Here is a 24,785-nt window from a genome sequence, read left to right on the forward strand (position 1 = left end):
CTCCAGCTGCATAAAAAGCTGTAGTGTAATAACTATCTTTGTCCACAGTGTTGCGTCCCACCTCTAACGTAGAACGCTTGGCCCTTTAGAAGCAGGAGGTAGGAAAAGGGGCACTGTAGTTTTCTTTGTCTGTTTGGCAATTAACCATTCACTGGCTTTTTTTGTTGTAACATGCACTTCCTCTCTTGTTTTCATTCAAGCTTTGTGCACCATGGAAATTAATGTGGAGAAAGACAAACAGACAGGAGAGACCAAGATTGTCTCTGCTTCACCTGTTGGCCCAGATGAGGCCCATCAAAGAGGATTCAAAGTCTATGATGATGGTACCAAGGTAGTCTATGAGGTTCACTCTGGTGGCACAGTAGTAGAAAATGGAGTACATAAATTAAGCTCAAAGGACGTAGATGAACTTATGCAAAAAGCTGGACAATCAAATGTAAAAGGAGGGTATGAAATAATGACTGTGTCAGACAGAAATGCAGTAGCCGATGGAAACCTTAGCCATATGAAGGAGCAAATGCTCTTCAAGGAGGCAAAGCTGGAAATGGTACACAAACCCAGCAAAGGGCATGCTGTGAATCCTCAGCCCCAAGATAAACCCTGCAGTGGCGAAGCCCTGGAGGCCAGCGCAGATCAGCCAGTGACAATGATATTTATGGGCTACCAGAACATTGATGATGAAGAGGAGACAAAGAAAGTGCTGGGCTATGATGAGACCATCAAGGCAGAGCTGGTCCTGATTGACGAAGACGACGAGAAGTCATTGCGGGAGAAGACAGTGACAGACGTCTCCACCATGGATGGGAACGCCGCAGAGCTGGTCTCTGGCAGGCCCCTGTCGGACACGACAGAGCCCTCCTCTCCCGAGGGGAAGGAAGAGAGCCTGCCCTTGGAAGCTGCCCCAGGTACACAAAAGAAAAAGCGCTGTCAATGCTGTATTGTCATGTGAACACTTCCTCCTTCCCCGCTCCGGGCAGCTCCTGCTCCATCACTTACCTAGACCTCACTGTACTTCTAACTGCAATACTGTGAACTGGAAGTAAATGCCTCCATTGCCTTGCAGTTGGGTTGCTTTGCTTTCTAGTTCTTCAGGAAGAGGAACGCATGGTTATTTTTCCATCAGATGTACTATTTGGCATTTGGGGAGGGGCTGGGGGTGGTTTTGCTTCTTTTTTTTTTTGTTGTTTTTTTTTCCCTTAATATTGCAGAGTGAGAGATAAATGGGAAATTGAACAACTTTCATATTTATTTCATTTATATATATATATTATATATATATATATATAATGAAAACACTTTTTACATTTTTCTTTGGATATCTGGCAGGCTTGATCAGATTCCTAGGATTTTGTGGGAGTCTGAGTTTCACAGCAGCCAGATATGAGAGCCTTAAAAAAATGTTGCTTCTCTTTTTTAAGAAAAATCACATTTAAACATTATTTTATAGATCCTATTTTTTATTTCTTGGGTGAAGGCTTAGATCATTTTACTGTTTTAATTTGCTAAAACTCAGACAAGTCTTTCCCAAAAAGTTTGCATAGTTCTGTTTTATAGTAACTTTCCAGTTTAGTTTGCGGTGTCAGAAAAATCCATCAGCCATTTCTGCTTATTGGTGATACCAAAAGTGGACCTTAATTATTCTTTCTAGAAAATGTATGAATGATGATTTTGCCTTATATAAATCTTCCAGATTACAGTATTGTATGTGTGCTTCATCTCCCCAAATTACAGTTGAAATTAACTTGACATGAAAAAGATGCAGCTGTCACACCAACTGAAATGGAGTCACTGATCTAATTACTTGCCTTTCAGTAACTCTGCCAATGTTTATACATGAAGTATTCCCGCTGAACTCCAGTAGATGAGAGATATTGCTTTCTATTTCCTTAGAATATAAATGAACTTCTCTCACAGTCTGACCCTGTTCCCGTTGGAATCAGTGACGGAATTCTCAGTGCTGGGAATGGAGGCAGGGCCAGAGTTTTATTCTGTAACTCTTAGGGAAGTGTAATTTCTCATAGAGTATACCTCCAGTGCACCTACATAATGACAGGTGATGGGTCTGATCCTGCCCTGCTCATCCAGGTAAAACTCCCATGGAGGCCCACCAGAGTTTTGTTGGAGCAGCTGTTTCGGGAGAATAACGTACAGCCGCAATTTTCAAAAACTGCTGGTGGTTTTGGATGCTTCATTTTATGGTGTGAAACACTTCAAAGAGGCCTGATTTCCAGTAAATTTTTCTTCATCTGCCCTCTGAAAATCAGACCTGTTAAAAACAACTCAAGGTGAAAATGTAAAAAGGCAAAGGCATCCAAAATCAGTAGATGTTTCTTTGTTTCTTGGTCCTTTGATTCTTCTAACTACAATGAAAAAGCAGCCAGCTTTTTCACAGCAAGATATTATGAGCCTGATTCTTGTCTCACACTGGTTTTGCTGAAGTGTAGCTTCACTCACTCTAGTGGAGTTAGTCTGGATTTATAACTACAGCAGTGAGATTAAAAATCAGGGTTTATATTTTCTGATAGTGTTAAAAAGTACTGAAGATTATTTTGAAGTGTCTTTGGAGCTATCAGACTTTAAAAATCAATAACAGCAACTGAAAAACAAAATTAAAAAGTAAAAAAAAAAAAAAAAAAGAAAGAAGGGAAGAAAACAACAAAAAGCCTCTTTTCAGTCTGAGGTGGTTCCTATGATATTTCTGTTCTTTCTTGGATGGTGCTTTTACTGCATTAATTGTTAGTTCAGAGCATCCGATTAAACAGAGTTCTTGCTCTGTACTCTTTTCTTTCTGTGCCAGTAAAAAAGACACTTGTTCACAGGGGTGGTAATATGAGGCACACTGAAAACATACACACAAAAAAAAAGCAAAAGGTAGTTCCTGTGTTAGGTCACTCAGCCATCAGTATGGAGCTGGTCAATGTAACTTCTCACCACTGCTCAGGTGACAGAAAAAAAGCAAGCGGAGAGTAGGAAAAGGCAGCCACATCCGTATGACACCTGCAGAAATTTTGCTGGCCTCCATATCTGCTGCAGTGGCCGGATTTAATAGATTTCTACACACTCCCTCCACTTCCCACTGGGGGCTTTTGGATGGGAGAAGGACCAAACTCACCCACAGAAGCTCTGCACATCATCCCTTGACTCAGGCTTAGGTGGTTAAGTTTTATCAAAGAGGGGAACAGCCACAGAGCCCCACATTGCAACAATGCCTGGTGGCTGTTTGTTGGAAACTAGCAACCTGCGTTTTGGGTTTTTTTGGTTGGGTTGTGTGGTTTTTTTCTTTTTTTCCCAGAAACGCTAAGCATTTACAAATCTCAACATTTCTGAAAATGAGACCCTGAGTTTTCAACCACACGGAGGCCTGGCAAGGCTGTCCCCAGGCACGTTTAGAACCCCAAAGCACTGCAACACAAGGGGTGAAGCCCTTTCCCTCTCGCCCCTACCCCATGAGCACCACGGGAGCCAGGCGCGCTTTGCAATAGTTCTCTCACTCTGGGGCCTGTTCACCTCACCAGTAACACTCAAAAACAAATCTTCCAGACATCTCCTCCTGGTCTGGCTGGTTGTCTCATTGCTTACCACCCTTTCCTCTCCAGGTATGATGCCGCCTTCACGGCCACCCTGGCCTCCCAGTGTCTTCCCAGCCCAATCTTATTCCCTTGCTGCTCCTCTCCCCTATGGACATTGTTTCCCAAAGCCCTCTGCTTGGGAAATTTGGGGTGTCATCTTTACCCTAACCCGCTCTGTCCATGCATCTCTTCAGCCATGTGCTGCCCTGTCAGATGACCTGGTTCAACACAGACTCAGCATTTTGGGGATGACTCCCTCAGCGGCCAGCTTTGGGAGATGCTTGCTGAGGCTGGGACCAGAACGTGTCTGAGACCACTGCAATGTCTGAGGCACAACATGGCAGGGAGATGGTGGCACACAAGAGTCCAGAAGTGGCCCTTTAGTGGTTAGAAGTAGAGCACAAGCCTTAAACCTTAAACCTGCCAAATACCTACTGCTCAGTACTTGTAGCTAATATTGAGTGCCTAGGAAGGCCAGTGTTTTTTATGTGTCCATATGAACTCCATGGTTAGTGGGCCCCAAAAGATCCAGAAAAGCTAAAGGTTTGTCTGCATAGGGTTTGTCTTTACGGGTCAAAGGCAGTTCCACGTCTGAGGTCAGGAAAAATGCGAAACAGGAGCAAATCGGTCTGAACTTACAGGGCCTTAGCTACATCGGATGAAACACGTTTACTCCAATCATCCTCCTCCGCAAGGGCAGCAGCCATGCCTGGGCATCAGTGTGTCCCTTCTAGCCATTAGCCTGAAGCCAAGTCACACAGGAATTCAAATGCATTAGCCTAAGCTGATGAATGTAAACCGGTTTTCCAGGGCTGCTTTGGGCTTCGAAGGGGTCAGTTTTCCCTTCACCCTCGGATAGGAAGCTGCCTGTGGAAATTCATGCACAATCAGGCGCGAAGGAAGAGGTCTGCTCTACAGTCAAGCAGAGAGAAATTCTGGTAATGATCATTACGGGAGGGTTTTTTTGTATTGTTTTAAGCAAACTCCCTGTCTGTTTAACTTATGCCATCACACGTACATTTTCAATTTCAGCATGAGGGGATACAAAAAAGTAGAGTCAGAAACTGGTTCAGTAATAGCATTTTGCCACAACAAACTGCTCGCCTTAACTTTTGTAAGAAAAACAAAAAAAAAAAACCTCTTTTCAGTGTATCTTTTCCTAGACTGGGTAAAAGTAACCTATGAAACTTTTTTATATTTTGTATTTTCTAAGTTTCTACGAACCCACTTTCCATGTCGTCCCTCATTTGCATTCAGGGACTGTTTCTTTTGCAAACCACTGCATTTTACTTCCACTCTTTCTTTTTTTTTTTAACAGAAGAAAAATACAAATCAAAAAACACAGCATTATGATTAGTGGCTAGGCAATCTCTTTCAATTACAAGAACATCAATACAGAAAGAAAAGAATTACAGGGTTGTTTTCTTTTTTTAATTTCCCGTGGCTGATGTACTGTATGGTATATGTTTACAGAACTCCTCTGGTCTGCCTTTGTGATGTTATCTAAATGAATGACAAAGTAGGTATGATGTGCCATTTGACAGTTTGCCTTAGCACTCTTGGGTTTTCTTCTTGGTTTTGTATCCTTCTTTTCATTATTTTTTTCCAAAATGTGCAGGCTGTATTCCAAAGCTGTATAAACACAACATTATCTTTCAATCCCCAGCAAGAGAAGTGTGCACAAGCCCTTCTCCATGAAGTGTACCTCTACCAGTGCAATAGAAGACCTCAGCCCTGCAAACAAAAACGCATACACCTAATTCTGCTGTGTGTAGACCTATTTCAGTCAACAGGACTACTCACAGGAGGAATGCGTGTAGGTGTCTGCAAGATCAGGGCATGAATGATTAACACAGGGTGTAGTTTGGGTGTTATTTGTGTACCTGTACCAATTTTATGCGCTGCTGAGTTTGCCCAGGGTGGTGTAATCTTAGAGGCTAACTCTGAGCATTGCTACTTCTGCTGAGAAAAACACAAAACCAAATGGTGCTTAGCATCTGGTCGGATCAGGTCCTGAGTCAGCATTGCTACCACGGCAGTGGCATTCATGAGCAAATATTAAGTGGGACTTCGCTGACAACTAATATATTAGTCTCCTGCCATTCTACCTAAGTAAGTTCACTACTGATTAAAACTATAGAGATACAATAAATTAATCGGAGCAGAAAGATAGCATACAGAGTTGCTAGAGAAATATAAGGTGTTCTACCTTTTGATTTAGTCCAACATCCAAATGGCATACTTGGAAAGTAAGTGGGGATATAATAGAAAACGTAGTATTTTACATTTGTGTATTTTTTTAAGGAATAAATATTTTTGTAATGAGATACAAACCCTAAATAGGGATTGAGTTTCTGAATATCATCCTACCCATGACATTGAGCTTTCAAACTTTTTCATACGTTTATGACAATGCCCAGCTTCTTGGGATCTTTTGTAGACCTAACAACAATTTTCTCCAGGAAGCAGGATCACAACACTTTTTAAAGAGTAAAGTTAGAAGAGTAGAATCCAATATACCTGCTATGAACACAGCTAAATAAGTGAATTTATTTCACAGAAAAAGGTGGATCTAAGCTTTCTATAGCTAAACAAACTTCTTTATCTACAAAGCTAACATGGTAGGCAATAGCTACCTACTTTCAGTAGAGAGGTATGGCTAAATAGGAAAACTACATGTTTTTTCACTTTGTCATACTTTATCCAACATGAGGTTTCAAAATGCAAGAGATGGTGCCACTGGAAAGAGTAGAACAAGATCATTTAGACAAAACGTAGAGGGTTTTCCCACAGGCTGAGACATGCTGTCTTTATTTTTTCTAAACTCACTCGTTTCAACCAGTTCTCTCTGTCTATTAGAAAGTTTAGGATTTGCTCAGATTATGTTTCATGAGCCTTCTGGGCAGCAAGAGTAAACTTTAGTTCTGAGCTTAATCAGAGGTCGCAGGCTATGACAATATCCAACAAAAATGTGGACTGTAATTTTTGTATGTAAAAGAGTAACTTGTATAAAACGGCTGAATTTATTAAGTTTAGAATATAAATGGATTGTCATCTAATCCAAAGAGAATATAAATCCAACTTGTAATATAAACTTATAATAATAACTTAGCTTGTAAATAGTGACAAAGGTGCATGAAGTTCTTAAAAATGTCCCACTTGTATTTAAAATCAAAACATTATAAAACTGAGCCTTATTCCTCACAGGTTCAAAGGGTCTTGAAAAATCTATAGCTTTTTTTTTCCTGCGGTGATGCCATTTAGGCTGTTCAGCGGATTAAGAATAGGCCATTTTTCTTAAGACCAAACTTGTGGAGAATTCTGAGCCCCTTCCTCCAGTTTGTAAAAGCTTCTCTTATTTTGAGGGGTTTTGCCATTATTGTATTGCAAAGCTTTCCAGCAATTTTTTCCCAAATTCTTCTCAAAGGAGGATTTAGGGGTTTGTTTTAAGAATTAATCTACTTTATAAATTGAAAAATTTAAAAAAACCCACCTTAATTATTTTTTTAGAATTAGTTAAGTAACTCAAGTCCACCAGTGTGGGTGTATTTGTACATTTTTAACTTGCCTTCGTATGGTTGTGATTCGTACCTGAATTTAGACCTTGCAAATCTATTCAGGAGGTCTATAAGACTTGCCCATGAGCATAAAATTAAGCACCCAAGCAGCCCTTTTTAGTTTAATTGGGATGACCCAGATAAGTGAAATTTAAACACATGCACAAATGCTTATAGGGTCTGGTCTTTAAACAATATGCTACAAGTAAGGCTTATGCTGCTTTAACTGTGTCTTCTCATTCCTTTAATTAGATAGATTTTTAAATGGTGGTGTGAAACTGGTGCACTTTTCTGCAAAGAGGGGTTTAGAGCATGGTCTCCTTGCTGACCGTGTTTTAAAGTAGACAAACACTCCCCAGAAACTCTCAAAACTCCCAGTACCTGAAGAGGGTGGGGGTGCATTCCATACCTTCACAAAAATACAGCATAAAAGAGGCAGTGTAAGTTTTTCTTCCAAATTTTTCCCTCTGCATGCGTCTGCTCCAGACTCTGCCTGTCCCCTGTCTCTGTACTTGCTCTCATTCTGAACACTGTTGCTTAGCTGGTCCTTTTTACCCCCTCTCTCTGCTTCCCTTTTTGTGGTCTGCTATGAGCAAAGATAGGGGAAAGAAAAGAGAGACTGGAGTTAAAAACCTCATTTCAGGCCTGTTGGCATGAGTCCCAAGTAAAAGGAAATTATGATATCCTGTCCTCAGCGTTTGGACATCTTCCTGGATTTTCCTAGATTCCTAGGGAAAATTTGATACCAGAGGAGCACTCTCCCTATCTATTCATCTGGCATCCCATAGGTTGTGCAAACAGTGGGTTCCACTAAAATCTTACTTTTTAGGTAAATCTGCTCTCTCTCTTCCCATTCCTGTCGGAATGCACTAAGCCCCCCAAGCCAATATGAGCTAGATATGCCCAAGTGCATAAAATATCAGCATCCAGAAACCACTTACAGGAGCAGAAGGCAAGCTACCCCCTAATTGTCAGGTTGCTACTGGCAGGGTAAAGGAGCCAGAAGAAAATGTGAACTTCCCCACAGACTGATCCAGCATGCAAAGGCATTCTCAGTAAAATTAGCTGCCAAGAAGCTACTGGTATCCCTCCAAGTTAATGTGCTGGTCAGAGAGACGCAAACTCAAAAATAAAGAAGGTTTTGTGAAACCATATAAAGTCCCAATTGAACGTAGCGCTTAAGCTCCACTAATCTTAAGCACTTGCTTGAAGTGTAACACATACTTAAGCACTGTGCTGGTTAGGGATAGCCTTCAGGATATGTCAAGATCAGCCATATCTATGATTAAAGTGCTTTACTGATGATGGGCTCAAATTTTGTCCCTGTTATTTTGCAAGTATGGATGTAGGCATTGCTTAGGGGCAGATACAGAAGATAAATCCATTTGAAAGCTTTTTGCTTTTCCAGTGGCCACTGAATGTGAGTGCAGCAAAGGTAGCCAAGCAAAAATAGGTCAGGACAAAGGCAAAGGACACATTTCTGAAGGTTTCCTGCCCGTCCCGACTACGTTCACTGTTCACTCCATAGATGAATGACTCTTTATAGGGGTTCAAGAAAATGTTGTGTAAAATGCAGCTTTTATGGTGAATGTAGGTTGTGGTTGAGATTTTTTTTAAGCTTTAGTCTCCCACTTTCTTTGTGAGCTAATGTAAATAAAATCCCATTTTGTTGGGGAAAAACTGCTGTGCTAACACTGGGTTAGAATTGCTGGGGATAGCTGCTGTACTTTGTAACCTGAAGTGTACTTTTTTGACTGTTATGTTTTTTTCTTCAGATTAAAAAAATGAATACAAAAAAATAAAAAACCAAGAACACTGCCAGCAACAGCCATGCTGTAACTGTGGCTTCTCTCTTTTTTTTTTCCTCTGTACAGTATTACTAGTAAATAAATCTGCCTTTTCACTGCGCCTACTTCTGTGTCTTTTTACTGTGTTTCTCTCTAACTACCACTCTTCAAGGTGCTCTGTGATCTCAAGGACGTACTGCACTGGAGCTGCCTCTCTCACTAAAAGAATTAAAGTACTAACTCCACAGTTGGGTTGTTTTTTTTTTCCTTTCCTCCATTGCTATGCCCTGCTGCTCTGACTGTTATTTTTATTAGATGCTTCAACACATATTAACTCATTGTACCTATTACTGTCTCTTTTATCTTCTCCCTTTCCTTCTCATGTGATACTTTGCCAAGCATATTGCGGACCCTCTTGCTCTAGGATCACATGGCATCTTCTCATATTTGCAGAAGATAAAGGATTGGTTTTGGTCAGCAAGGCAGTATGTCCTGGGTCAATTTATTTCCTAACTGAAGAAAGTATTCCATACGGCATATATAATTCCCAGAAATAATCACTAAAGAATTTAAGGACTGCCAAAATAAACAGTGTGCAGTTTTCTTCCAGGGCTTATCACCGACAGTGTCCTCTGTATTTCAGGACTGGAAGAATCTTGCCATAGTCTGACTTGTAGAGAAAAAAAGAAAAACCCAAAAAAACCCCTTGTGTAGTTTTTTTGCCAAGATGTTATATTTACCTGAGCTTAGAACAGTGATAGGATGGGTAACGTAGCTGGGCATCATAAGCCTCCTTCTCAGAAATTTAAGAATTTAGCTTAAACTCAGCCATTTAAGAAACTCGCCACAAATTGCTCATTGCTACATAAGTGCCCTCCCTCTGCTCCGTTCACCTAGTAGCCATACAGATAAATGCATATGCACACACACATATGTATTTGAGCCTTTGTAATATGGTATGATATAGCGTCACAGAAGGGAAAATGGCCATCTGCCCTACTTTGCTGCTTTGTAATTTAGTCCTGAAAGTTTTGCAGTAGGTGGAGCTTCAAGTTGTTTTTTTTCCTACTTGTGTTTGAGTGACAGAAAGTTAATTTTGTCTGTCCTAGAAGACTCTGTGAATGACTGGAGAACTGCTATGATTGTGTCACTGAAGGACTAGAATCGATTCAGCTGAGAGAAGTGGCCATAATTATTTAAATTTCTTTGGTTTTGCAAAGACCTTCCTAATGCAGAAGGTGTTGTTAACATGGCAAAAGGAAGGATCATGACCCTGAGCTAGCAGAAGTGTCTGTGTGAAGACCATGAAATAACAAGGGCATTATCATGTGCGACTAATTTAGTGCTTGGACACTTGGACACGTCAAGTACATATTCCATTTGTTGGTGCACAGCATGGCCTGTGACATGCTCTTATTTTCATTCCATCTCATTTAATTGTATAGCCATGAGAAGGTTTTCAGCTAAAAACTCCTCCACTGCACAAAACTGAGAAAACACCAAGAACCAGACTAGACAATTTTGATATTGCTGTTGTTACTAAGTTTCAGAAACAAAATATTTCCATGCATTTACCCTTTTTAAATCTCTAGGAAAAAAGTGTATTTTTATATTGCTTTTTTCTTTTTGTTTTTCACCCTCATAGCATATAGGAAGAAAGAAAATGCTTAGCAGCTTGTGAGAGAGCATGGCACTCCCCTGAAACTCTTCTGGAGTGGTTCCCTGGAGGTCAATGACTTAACGGAGTCAGGGCGCATTCAGCATGTGGGAGGCCAGCCCTCCCGGGTTTTTGTTCTTTTTCCTTTATTTTAATAGTTCTGTATCCTGGTAACAGAAGGAAAATAGGCGCTTACTCTGAAAATTCAACACTTGAGGTGTTTCAGTAGTTTGTCTGGGGGGTAAAAGTGGAATAGCTAATTTTCAGACAGACCCTTACTTTCCTGCAGGACCCTCACAACCTGCCCTTGATCCCCTAAAAATCATACCAACTCAGCAACACTTTGTGTTTCACTGCAATATTTTTGAGGTTACAGGAAGAAACCTCTAAGATTAGTAACTGTAGGGATAAATAATAAAAACGGGACAAGCAATTAATAATAATTTTTGCTGTCCCAAGACCTCCATTTGCATTCCCCATCTGCTGCAAAAGATCTGCTCAAATTCCACTGTGCACAGTCACATATGAATCCTTTGTAACTGTTCATGGGGAAACACAGGCTGGTCCCTAAAGGAGGTTACAAAACCACAGAATATGGCACAGCTGTGCAAAACGTCATCCACATTTACCCATGATAGAAAAACTACCTGCTTCTTCCTCACAAGTGTCTAGTTGAGAGCAACCACCTTCTCAGATGAGACAAGGAAGTAGATATTTGCAAAGGAGTAGAGTTTGCTATATCAGACTTGGAGAAGGTGACTTCCCAGAGTATAACCCAAAAAAGAATAGAAGGAATAATCAGCTGGCAGAGAGACATATTGGGACACTCCAAATCAGGGGTAGGGAGGAGCTGTGCTGCTGCACAGACACTGGCCTGCAAACCTAGGGACTTAGTTGCCTCAGAAAGAAGGGAATTGGCTCCTGCATTTTATAGCAGTTTCTCCCAGTGTAAACTCGCTCTCTGGACTTGCTAAGCACTAATAAAGATGCTGGTCCAGGTCCTGGGAAACATCATTTCTAACTGCTGCTGCTCTGCCTGGTTCAGTATGACCTCACAAAAAGTCCCTCATCTTCAGATCTACAAAGGTATGTAGAGACAACATTATCCCCTTGATTTAGATGGGAAGTGTAGGGAACTAAATAACTATGTGGGTCCAAGTTTTTTCATCCCAGTTTTACGTCTGTAATTTAGGATAATTAGCACTACCCTGCCTCATGGGGCTGTGGTGATGTGTCTGTTAGTGTCTGTCACAAGACTACAAGAACATGGGGCATACTCTGGGTACACAGCATCACAAAATGTCTTCTTACTGTTACAGTTTTTGGAGAGGTTCTGCTTGCAACAGCACTGCCGAACCAGAAAAAATAGGCTACATTGCAATCAAAACCAGCCATTCACAGCGGTCAGGCTTTTGCTGGGAATGATGAGTTTGCCAGGATTTAGGAAAAAAGGATGTAGCAGTAGCACATTTGGTTGCTTGTAGGTGGGAGAACAAAGGGAGAAGAACAGGTGGAGGGAAAAAAGAAGATGAATGCAAAAATGGGTCACTTTCTCATACATGACAAACCAGTTCAGCTTCCTTTTTGAATATTTCCATAGTGTGTAATGCATCACTGGCTACAGATTCCCTCTGGCTATAGATGAGTCTGCTCCAGCACTGGCAGCAATATGGTAGCTTTTGGGGCAGGGGGGAGCTGGTTAAGCTAATTAGCCCTGCTGAGAAAGAGGCTATTTGCTTGCGCATAGCCCCATGCTAAAATGACTGTACTGCTTTTTAGCCGGTGTGGTTACCTCTAGACAGCATTGCATTGTGGTTTGTAAGCATCTTATGAATTAAAAGGAAGGAAACTGTTTAATACCAACAGAAGGTCTTAATCATTATATTTCGCTGGAGCGCGGTACATATATCGTTCAATTTAAAGCAAATGAGATTACTTAAGCCTAACAATTTTTTAAACAGATTGTTGTGCTGCTCAGTTTTCATCACATGGTAAAAGGCTTCTCCTTAATACACTGCACTAAGTTACAGAGGCATCTTTAGCACTGGAGAAACAGGGGTTCATAGAAAAATTGGTGGTGAGACAGAATAAATGCTTCCTTCTGCTGAGCAACTTTTAGGCAATTTCATGTTATTAGGTATGGTTAAGCTACCAGGGAAATGGGGTAAAGTGATGAAGCTCTTTAAATACCACGTGCAGTTGCACAGTGAGAACAGGGCTGACATCTGGAAATTCTCTACTGCTGTTATTTCAGTCTGGATTTTTTGTTACAGAAGCTGGAGGTCATCAGGGGGTTAGTAAATTGGGAGAGTTAACCAAGATAGATAGTTTCCACTTACACCAGCCTGGAAAGAAAACAGCCCTTAACTTACCATGAGAGAAGTCATTCCCATTTTTGCTGCTACAACTTGTGCTGCAAGTCTAGTGTTATTTACGGTCCTTTTTGAATCTCCAGCTTATGGAGTCAAGCAAATTGGAGAGAGCCTTTGCTATAATTTAAAAGAGACAAGAAGAGAAACAGTAGTTTCTGGGCTTCCTGACTGAGGATGAAATCTGGAAAATACTTGCTTTAGCTGCATATACAAGCCCTGCAGAGCTGTGATATTCCGGGTCCCTTTTTCTGTGGTATTTAAGAGACTACTGGCACTATTCTTAAGCACTGTTGAATACAATGAGGAAATGATAATAAGATGTATGGAAACGCTACTGAAAGATCACACACTGTTTATTTTCTTCACTTATTTTATACATCAGGATTTAGAATTCACAGAGCTGGAAATACTGTGATTATTTTACTGATTTATCTTCACAATGTGCCAAACATTTGCCAAATATAAACAAATCCAGGACCTACCATGGAGGCTGTAGCCTATCTGTCTCCATTTTCTGTACTCATTACAGTTCCTACACAGGAAACATCAGGGCTGAAAGCTGTAGACAATTATGTTCAGAGTATTTAAAAGCTGTAATTGAAAGGGGAAATAAAAGGAAAGCAACTCTTTTCTCTCATCCAGCACCAAGAAGGGTCCTCCTCTAATCCGTAGACTAAAAGGGATTAAATCCAATCTGATGTCAAAGGACAACTTTCGCATCTTAACAGCTGCAAATACTGCAAACGGACCCACCAAGCACCTTAGAAAAAAATCCACATGTGCTTTCAGTATCAGGACATTACACCCTGAGCCAGCCCAGTGCATGGGAAGTCAGTCAGGGCAGAATTTGCCACAAAGCACTAGAAATATAGAAAAGTATTGAAATTAATTTCAAAAACCCTCTCTGATACAATAATATTTTTAAAGATAGATCCCTGAGTGTCAGAGAGATTTCAGGCTGTAAATAACCAGTCCCAGAAAGGGAAAATCAGGGAGGGGCGCACAGACTCTGATCCCTTTACCAAAGAAAGCACACCCAGCTTAGTCTGAAGAAGTGCGCTACCTGTTATCGACAGCACTGGAGAAGCAATTGTTTTGTCTTTTATAAGGAAAAAAAAATGGCACACAAGCAAGAGCTTCCCTTCAGGAAGGGCTCTGCTGTGAGCAGAACTTCAAATAGCAAATCTGCTTACAGCAGCACGAGCCAAACAAGGATTGAGGTTCCAGTTACACTGCCTGGGGTACCTGGCGTGTGCCAATATTACCCACCATAAAAGCACTTGACTCTCCCACAAGTTCCAGCCTTAATTTTCCTCTTATCTCTTCTGTCATTTTCAGCTATGTACAATTATGTTAAGAAAAGTTTGGCCAGAGGAGTTTATAGAAAAGCTAATTTTTTTTTTTCAATAATAAGCAGTTAGGTTATTGAATTATGGTGATACAGGTTGCTGAAAGCCATGTTGTTCAACTAGGTGAGAAAAAAAATGTCCCATGAAAAATAAAGGATGCTTCCAGAGAACAGACCTATAAAAGATAAGCTGGAGAAAAATGTAACACTTCTACTAGTCTTTGAATCCCCAGGAACAGCATTTGCCCTAACAGAAAAGAACGAGACATGTGCTTGAATTTAATATCGTGGGTAGCCACCTTTACTTCCATGGATCTGCTTGTGTCATCCCATTTCATGGGCTTGGAAGCCGACTATGTATGGTCCCTACAGAGCATGGGCAGCCAAGAGGGTGCTGGGCAGGGAAGGAGGCAAAAATTATTGCTGCATGCTCTTCCATCTGACGAAGGCTGAGAACACTGTCAGCATTACAGCAAAGTAAATAACATTGTTTTGATTCACTGGTGAAAATGAACAATCAAAAGCAGAGCAGGGGATTCTACCATGCTGAACCCAAACTGAAACTTTCTGAATTGACCGGTTGTTTAAAAACAAATCTGGTTTTTTTTTTTCAAAATTAGAAGTCTCAATGCCAGCTGCAGACATTTAAAAAAAAAAAACAACAAACAACCCACTCCCCCAATATCTCATTTGGAATACATTCAAAATAATCCTTTGACATTACCAGAATGTTCCCTTCAACTTTTTCTACCCAAAATTATTAGTAGAATTCAATGTGATTTCATTCTCTCAGAGCTCATTTTTTTGCAGAAACTTTGCTGTTCAAATTCAAGGGGAAAATTCACTTGGCTCCAGCCAGCACAGCACTCCTAGCTGAAGCCTGGAGGGCTGACACTATGATTTCCAGTCAAGTGTGTGTGATAATGAAGAGCTAGCCATGGGCAACAGACCCACAGCTGTACTTTGTCAGTACTGGATGATGCTCCTTTCTTTGGTCACTGTGGCCAGCTCCCTCATTTTCCCTTCCCTCCTGCCTGCTGCCTCTTTCCTTTCAGCCAGACACATATTTGCACAGCACTCCTTTGAGCCCTGCTGCACTGCATGCATGTTGCTGAAGTGGAGAGCACTCTGATCCAGCTTGATCCTACCACCAGAAAGGAAGACTCTGGTCTAACATCCATTGCCATGCATATGAAGGCTAGCATGCTCTTTAACAGATGCTAAAGCTTCTCCAGAATAAACAACTGATGGGGAGTGATTGCTATTACTGGACTCCTCCTCCCCTGGACACAAATCACCCTTCCAGTGCCATGTGTGCATCATGAAAAACCTAGGCAATACTGATGTCTGTAGGAAAAAGGGCTTCAAGCCAGATGTAATGTCTGATCCCGTAACAAACCTTCCCTTTCTCACTTCCACTGCATAAAGTAAGGAAAATTCAAATCAGGTAGTAGAGGTTGAGGCAACAATGTAAGATGTTTGTGCCAAAAAGATCTTAGTGAAAAAATGTCTTGCAGATCCCCTAGGCCTCCAGAGAGGTCTCAGAGGTGAGAAGCAATCAGAGAGTCTCCAGAGAGAAGAACACAGCCTTAAACCCAGAAACTCTTTGGACTGGTCATGGCTCAGACACACTGGTCTCTGCATCCCTTACTCAAGTCACCTGAGCTCCCTCCTTCAACATATCTGATGTCTATTTTTTCAAGTGAAGACACTGGGCATCTTATGATAGCAATGTCAACGCTAATTGGCGTTTACAGGGACTATCTCCAGTAGGTTGTAAAGCAGTTCTGGTGGGTTCTGCCTGTTTCAATATGAACAATTAACACTGAATGTAACAGAGTTACCAAGACAAAGTTGCTAGCTCTGTTCAGTTAATTTCATCCTTAAGGAGAAATCCTCTCTTGAATAAAATCTATGATATGTTTCGGTAGAGGTAAGCTGACGCTCTCTTTCCATACAAACACATGGTGCTGTGTAAGTATCAATACTACTGCAAGATAATTCAAGGTCCATGTGTTGATCAGTTATATGAAGAGGATAGATTAGAAAATTGCCCCTGGCACTGGCAGGGAGCAGGATTCCCACTCTATTAAAACAAAGTGGCATCAGTATTCCCCAGCAGGCTGCAAGATGGGTGATTTTTTGTAGTTCAACACACTTACATTCCCCCTCTGGCTCTTGCAGTGGAGGTCAGCAGAGACAGAAAAGTGCCTAGCTGGGCAAGGCACGGCAGACATTCCCAACCTCATCTGAGTTGAAGGCAAGTCAGGCAAGGAGAAACTGGACCTACTGAAGGGAGTCCTGTGAAAGGAGAAAGGGAACAATATTTGTAGCTTTTCTCTGCTCTGCAGGAGATGATAGGGAAGCATCAGGTAGCACAATAAATTGCAGGTGGACAAAAAGCCAGTTCTTCACAGCACTAATGCTGAACATGGGGTCTGGGCTCCAGCCTGCTTGGCAGATCCATCAGGGAGACCTCATGCCATTTACAAATCAGGGTCTTTCTTTTCTGAGAGCAAACAACACATCATCTGGTCTGCAATAAACAAAAAGTCAACAGGCAAAAGTAAGCTTGGGAAACACGCTGGAAAGCTTGCTTTTGGTCATTTTTTGTTTTGTACCACAGCCTATTGCAAGCCCTTCTTAGGTCAGAACTATCACAGCCCAAACATGGGTCTGCTGTCCCTGTAATTCAGAGCAGAAAGGAGCATAGGCCACAAAGATCCGGACCCAAGCCAACCCCAAACTTCAAGGCTAGGCAAAGCACTGGTTTTGCACAAGGGTGAGAGACAGCCATATGATTTAGAGCTGGACCTAGGTCCAGGCTTCCCCAGAAAATGGGTGAGCCAGCACCTGTGGTTTGGTGTGGATCCATTGATGGTTTTTGTGTAGGGCTGTGCTGTACAGAGCATTATGTCCACATCATACGTACTATTAACCAGACCTGTAGACAAAGATAAAGTGCCTCCATAACATTAACATCAAACACAGAACATCCAAACCTGATCTAGACAAATTCCCAGACCTAAAGGTAAAAAGTCAGCTTCAGCCAGAATAAAAATTATAGCATTCAGGTCTCCAGATGTGAACTTCCCTCTCATTTTCTGTTTCGGTTTAAAAATAATCTCTCTGTGGAAAATCATTGTTGTGGCAGGATCAGCCCTCATCAGTTTTGTCTTGAATGCTTCAATCAGTCTCAAAGATTGCATTGGCTTTATGCTGGACTCAGCACTGGGCTGAGTTTGACCACAGACCTTGTAGTCATAAATAGTTTTATACTTGGAGAAATTCTGACTTGTGTTTAAGTGTGTGTGTGTTCATGTATGTGCAGACAACTTCCCCCTCTCCTGATACAACAAACACAGACTTGAGTTTATGAAGAAAATATTTGGTATTAATTCTAAAGAGTTCATCCTTTTCTCAGTATTTGCCTTTGGGTTTTTCAAATTTATCGATTCTCAAACTCGCTGAGACAGGAACCACTTTTTTTTTGTTGGCAATATATCACAAGTATCCTAGAATGTGACAAGAATAGTGCAAAGGTGGAAAAGTTCCTATGTCTCATGTCAAAAAGCTGGCCTCAGACCTTGCATCCTACAAAATCTCGTAAACTTTCAGCTGTGCAGTACTACCCTCTCTGGAAGCAGCAGCGGAGTCCTGGCTCCGCTGCAATCAATGGGAGTCTTGTTTCTAATTTCTTGGGACCAGGATATACAATGAATCTGTGTGTGTAAATCTTTGCAGGCCTGGATCCTAAAAAATTTACAAGCTAAGTAGTTGTCTATATGGAAGGATGTACTACTTTACATAAGCCATAAATTTAAATCAATATACTAGTATTACAAATACCTGCTTTCTGTGGAGGGATGTTAAGTTTAAAAGAAAAGTCTATTCTGCTGCCATAAAGTCCTGAATATCCTGCAAAGCTTCCCAATGTAAAAAAGCATTTATAATTATATGAATACAGTCAGTGTAGTGTATCCCTTTCCCCTAGCAAAGAGATATAAGAGTTCAGTCTGGACATCAAATATTTATGAAAAATATATTTAAAAAAAGAATTTCCAGCACAGCCATGAGGGATAGCATACTGAAGGTATGCAGAAAACTTTACTTGGCATTTGTTTACTTCTTAAAACTCTGCGTATAAAGACTTTTGCCTATGTGACTCATTGACCCACCTTCAAGATTGTGCAGTGATGTCTGTGCATGGCCAGCTTTGAGAAGAGCAAGCTCAAATTCCAAAGCTAACAAAAGTACAAATTGTCCAAAGAACAGTTAAAATGACATTTGGATTTGTTCTTATTACCAGCAAAGCTGTGTGGTTTAGTACAAGTTCTTCTTCTTTTAGAGTTCCTCTTTTTCATTTGTATTTGAATCAAAATTGTCATTTGTACAGTACTGTGAATGAATGTACCAGTAAGATAGAGGGCAATGTAGGTATTTTTATTAGAAATAATATATGGTTCCAGGAGAGTCTAATTTTTGTTTTCAGGTAAAGTAATAAACCCAAGCTGCCTTGGCTTGGCAGCTGACGTAGGGTAAAGTTAGACGTCCCTGAAGAATCATAACTAGGTTAATGGCAACCTAATACAGTTAATAACAAAGTGACAGCATCTTGCATTATAGCATGTGTGCCTTGTGCAACTGACTTGGTACACCTGATTTTACTAAAGTCCAAACAACCTAAGTATTTGTGGAATACCCCTCATTATTTCCAGGCAGTAAGTGAAGAATTGAATGGAAGTGGACTTTAACAATTAAAGTACAAAAGATGCTGTAAGCTATATTTTAACATTTAATGTGTAATATATTTTATTATTTAAATTTGTTATTTATTTATATATATATACTATATAATATATATTATATATTATATATTATAAATATATTACACATTATTATTTAATGTGTAATATATTTTAACAATTTAATGTTTTAAGACAAGGTAAAGTTATTATTTAAGTGTAAGGTAGATGGCTTCTCATCATAAGAGTTAGTGCCTTATGACCATTCTGTGGAATAGGAGTCAGGTTACTTAAAAATGCACTTCAAATCACTCCTGAATATTTGCACTAAAATAATTCATGTTCTAAAGTTTTTCTTAGGATCAGACAAAAGATGAACTGGATTAAGTTCATAGTTTACTGGTAAAAGACTCCTAAGAAAGCAATAAAATAGTTCCATTTCTGCTCCCTGAAAGACCCAAAGAATGGCAGCACAGTATATAAAGACAGCAGATACCTGTCTCCAGAGACAAGCATACTAGGACATCCTGTCTGGGTCACACTGGGATTAGCACTTGAAATTCTGCTGTCTCTGACTGAGGCTGGTTTTTGTGTATTTCTGACAAAAACTAACAGATCATACAGCTACACCACATAAAAGCCATCCTTGTGATGTCAGCAGTTTAAGTTCCTTGACCCAGTGCACGGGTATAGCATGGCTAATAATATTTTCAGCCAGCCTCAGACACTGCAATAACTGAGCACTCAACAATTTTCAATGCAGTGAAATTTCACAGCATCCCACTAAGGCAGAGAAGTGCTATCATTGTTATATGAAAAATGAGGAACTGAGGTGGAAGAAAATGAAGTGGCTGCCTACGATGTGGGATCCAAACCAGTTCATCAGAAACAAACATTTTCTGATGCTGATGTGGCTCTTTACTGTTACCATACATGGAAAACATTTCATCTGCACAGAGGGCAAGTCCTGAACAGAAAAGCTACCAGGAGGGTAACTCTGATTCTCAGCTGCAGGGAACCCCATTAAAAACCCGTACTAGGGTGCTTCTGTGCCCAGGGTGGGAACAATTACGCACCCAAAACCTCCTGTATGTACAATTACATCACCTCAGCTACCACTCTGCCTAGCAATGACCTAGCAACCATCATGAGGAAAGCATCTGCTGCCCCATCAGTGTGCATCATTGGCATTGGGTGCTGTTAGGTACAGAAGCAAGTTCTTTTTGTTTTATAGACCAGGCTGTTTTGCAGACTGTCCTTACACAGAGCCAAAGAAAGATTCCCAGCCATTGCTTTATGGCTGTCTTTGTGCTGGTGCGCTGATATAGGATGGGAGGGAAATGCCATGGCATTACATAGTAGAAGCATGACTGTTCCCATTAGAGAGGCATCTTTTACTGCTTCCTTGTACAAGCAGCGTTCTGACAATGTTTTTGAAACACAGAAAAAACACAAGAACATAAATGCTATGTCTTCCTTTTTCTTTTTCTTTTTTTTTTTTTTTTTCAATTTTATGCAACCTTCTGGTAACTCAGTCTCCACTAATGCACAGTTTTCCAGTGAGGATTACCTGAGTCACTGATTTTCAGCAGGAGCACCCTGACAGAGGCAGGCAGGGCAATCAATATGCCTTAAACCACAGTAGCTGGAGATGTCATTACACAGCAGCAAATGCGAAGTAATATCCCACTTTACCAGGATAAGATCTACCTTTTAATTTTATAGCCACAATAAAATAAATTACAAACCAGGACCCACTTGGCAAACACTGATCCATTAAAAAGGAAAAGGTGAGCAACCCCCCTAGTGAAGATGAGGGGAGACTATTTGGTACCCCTTTAGTCTCCCTGCATTGTTTCTTAGATCCCCCATAGCTGAAGGCACCAAGACAGAAGGAAAAGAAGAAATGGTGAAATGCTAGCTTGCGATGTTCATTCTCCAAATGTTTATTTAGAGAATGAATACTTCCCATTGTATTTCTAAGCAGAGCTGAGCACCCAGCAGAGACTCTTGTAGAAACCCCAAAATCAGAGACCTATCTCAGATTCAGAGAACAAGGATTCATAGTCCCATTCCACTTAGGTTGCACTGAACAAGCCTCTGCTTCTGTCTTCATCTGTTTATTTCCATTATGTATATACAAAGCCTTAGGCCAGGCACTGTCTCTCAACTGTATTTGCATCATACAGGAAACATCCCTGTTCATGAAGTCTATTAGTTTTTAAAGTGTAGGCTTTACAGCAGCACTGAAAATTTCATATGACCACCACTGTTTTCCAAAATACGAAAAAAAAATTATATGAATTCAACTATTCACCTCTTTCTGCTAAACATAAGGAAGCAAATTCAGCCCTGATACAAACGTGAACATCTCATTGACTTCAGTGACCATTCAGCTTAACTATGTCAAAGCTGAATTAGACCCTGGGTCTCAAACTGTCTTGTCTGCTCTTGCCATCTGTCTTTCTTTGCTAACCTAAATCCTTATTAAATAGGGTGTCCTCAGTGAATGTGAACCTATTCTGCTGATCCTTTCTCTGCAACAAATATTGCTAGAGGCTAAAATTCCTGAAAGTTATGACTACTTTGACTGCCTCTGCTTCTGGATACTATGTGAGGTTCTTTTAAGGTGGCCTGAAATTGAGACTGTGAATGTTTATATTCCTGAGTATTCAATCCCTTTGCAGTCATACCTTAGACATTCAGAATTACTGAGTCATTTAGCAAACTATAACTTATAATAGTACACAGATTCATTGCCCATCCTCCTTAGAGGTTTCTGAACTGGTAGTGCTAAACATGGCAGTTCCTATACCATGTAAATGATGATGTTGCTATACAGAAAAAAAGAAAAAAAAAAAAAAAGACACATAAATGTCTCCATGTTAACAAGCCGATGGACAACAGATCCAGAAAATGTATTAAAGGGACAAGGCAGAGATGTGTCCAACGGCATCCCTAATCTAGTGACTGTGGATGCTAGAGGAAGCACAGGGGAAGGTCTGGGGATACAGGCTGGGTGCAGGCGTTCTCTCTATATGAAGTCTCTTACCGCTGCTGTCAAAAAGACCATTGCTCTGGTCCAGTGGGGCATTTCTTGTGTTCTTAGAAACTGTCTTTAACTGAGCTAGGAGAAGCCTCACTGCTGTTCTCAGAAACAGAATGTGAAAAATGCAAACAACCTACCTGCACAGTTAAAATAAAGTAAGCATGACAGGTTTTTTTTTTTATCTGTTACTCGGTGCGGGTTGTGAAGAGAATATTTGAATAGCCTGAAAAAAGGAAGAAACAGCCATGAACTTAATTTAAACTCAGGCTGAACTATTCACAAATTGAGAGCTGCTGAGGATCAAGTCATTTGTTTGTCATTTAAAGAAAAACAAAACAAACCAACCAACCAACCAACCAAACCCAAACCAAAACAAAAAACAACCACCTCTCATTATGTCTCCACAATTTCTGTTCCAGGCAAGACTTGACATGAAAGCACAGTGGTTCTTTCAAAAAGAGGCTTTCTAATACATTTCTAATTTCTAGAAATTTCACAAGAAACTTAGCTTGCTAGATTTCAACAGGAAAGGTTTGAATGTGCAGCCTGACATTGGGGGCTTACTCTCAAAGCTTTTGAAATTTCCTGATCTTTGTTTGTTTTCAGAGCTGGAATCTCTCTACAGGGCAGGCTGTCTCTTTAAAATGTTACAGTTTAAAATCTTATAAAAGCAAATAATAACTCTAGCACAGAAGCAATAAGCATTTGAGTTACAGGTAATATGAAAGTTAATTGAAGCCCTGATGTCATATTATGCTTTCTTCATGCTTTATTCCACCAGTATTACAGGCTTATTGTCAAGATGACAGCTGTGAAAAATGTGTATTGGTACCCTGGTACAAGTTCTACGCTGCTTTTTCTCAACAGGGTAGCTAATTCTCTCAGGAAGACACTTTACTGAATCAACACTCCTCGCTATTCATGCTAAGGATGAGTGGAAGGAACCAAAGAAATAGGACAGATAAAGGGAGATGCACATATGCTACAAAAGCTGCATTTTAAAAGGAGGTCAGTTTTGGTTATTACAGCTTTAGCATGCCCCCAGCTAGGCTCAGGGCTCAAGCTCTGCAAAAACTCCCCGGTCACATATACTGTCCATGCATCAGCTACCACTTCGCTGTAGCCTGCACAGATGGATTATCTCATCAGGCAGGGAAACCTATCACACCATGAGACTGCCTTGCATGTGAGTTCTGCCCCAGCACGTAATGAGAGTGCTGTAAGCTAAAATGAGGCTCCGAAAACTTGAACTCAAACATAGCTACCAAATGCAAAGCGTCAGCCTTAGCTGTTCTTCGATGCACTGTGGAATGCCAGTGCTTAAAGACATTCATTGCCTCAGGAATGTTTTTAATTTCAAATTTAGACAAGGCACATCATGGGACAGATAAACAGCTGAGAGAGAACAAGTAGAACTGAGCTGATAATTTCCAGAAGTCTGCAGATGTCAACGAGCATTTTCTTATTGACTTTGGATTGTGCCGTACCTGTTTGTTCTACCCTTGAAGAGCCATGTTTAGCATACCACAGACACAAGAGTCAGAGCTTTTGCATTGCATCAGCAGGGCATGCTTTAAGGAGCACATGTTGTGACTTTGAAGAACTGAGAGAGGACAAAGCCAGGATTCCGTCCTCTTGGGAACACATGGCTGGCCTGTGCTCATTTAGGAAACACAGAGAGTTTGGTGGGGCTCCCAGGCAGAATCCAGGTTTTATGTTTCAGGATGTCATCTTTACATGAGTTCCCAAAGTGTGGGACAGCCTGGAAAGTTATGTCCAGTTAGCCCATCTCTCTGCAGCAGGACTCAAAAAGTACTCATGAAATGTAGCGTTTTATACTTCTCATAATGCCCTAGGTATTGGCTGGAAGGTGATGGATGTGGCATCAATTGATACTGCACATTAACTTGTGATCTTTTCTTAAATATTAAACCTTTTAGGTGCAAAATATAGCCCAATATCACGACACCAAAATCATAATTTATTTTCTTTTTAGTTCGGCTCTTGCTTTCAAAGCACTTGATCTCTTCCTCTATTAGAGAGCCAAGCAATCCTTTACTGAACTCTTTCAAGCATATGGCTTGGATAAGAAATAACACTGGAGTTTTGACCAGTAAGTCATGCCTCTTTTGGATGTTGTGGCTGGGAAATGAAACATTTCACTACCTATTTTAATTCTGGGGAGGTGATATGTGAATAACTGAGGAGAATATACCATATCTGGATCTTACGTTTGCCTGTCAGTTTGCGTTTTTGGGAAAACAAATAGTATTTTGAAAGCAAACACTATAATTTTTCCTAATTACATGTCATTTTCTAAGATTGCCAACCTTATCCACAGAGGCCAGAGGTTGATGCATCTTCTCTAATTGAGCAGTAACTTACTCTGTATGTACTCCCTCTGAAACGACTGAAACTGATTATCATGCAGCACAGCTAAGTTTAGGTGAAGACAGGTGTCTTCATCCTTAAACGTCTGGATCTTCTCTCTGATGTCCTTTTGTTAAAAGTCAGATTATATTAACCTTACATCAAGCAGTGATTTTGACTATACAGATACTTACCCTGTTCAGTGCTCTGGATCTGTTCTTGCAGATAATACATCTACTCTCAACTTCAGGTGAACCAAATATCTGGCCTGAAAGGGTCCACTCTCCTGGATTGCATGGCTTTCCAGCAGTGTCATGGCTCATGTCCTGAT

The 24,785-nt window shown here is 40.6% G+C and overlaps 1 protein-coding gene across 5 annotated transcripts in view; it reads left to right on the forward strand.

Moving 5' to 3' along the window:
• The window catches only part of PALM2AKAP2 (PALM2 and AKAP2 fusion), a 277,020-nt gene that overhangs the window by 129,440 nt on the left and 122,795 nt on the right, over positions 1–24,785 (forward strand). For 3 of the 5 annotated variants that reach the window (XM_087741632.1, XM_087741635.1, XM_087741633.1), the window contains one exon: positions 201–905. The exons of 1 other annotated variant lie outside the window; for it this stretch is intronic. In XM_087741632.1, the coding sequence (XP_087597758.1) occupies positions 201–905 (705 nt within the window). Of the gene's footprint in view, positions 1–200; positions 9,024–24,785 lie in introns of those variants that run through there. One more of the 5 variants, XM_087741637.1, reaches the window with a different exon arrangement.

The sequence above is a fragment of the Nipponia nippon genome, unplaced genomic scaffold (genome assembly GCF_047370975.1).
Source record: "Nipponia nippon isolate SJK-2023a ecotype South Korea unplaced genomic scaffold, ASM4737097v1 scaffold_8, whole genome shotgun sequence".
In the NCBI taxonomy this organism is placed as follows: domain Eukaryota; kingdom Metazoa; phylum Chordata; class Aves; order Pelecaniformes; family Threskiornithidae; genus Nipponia; species Nipponia nippon.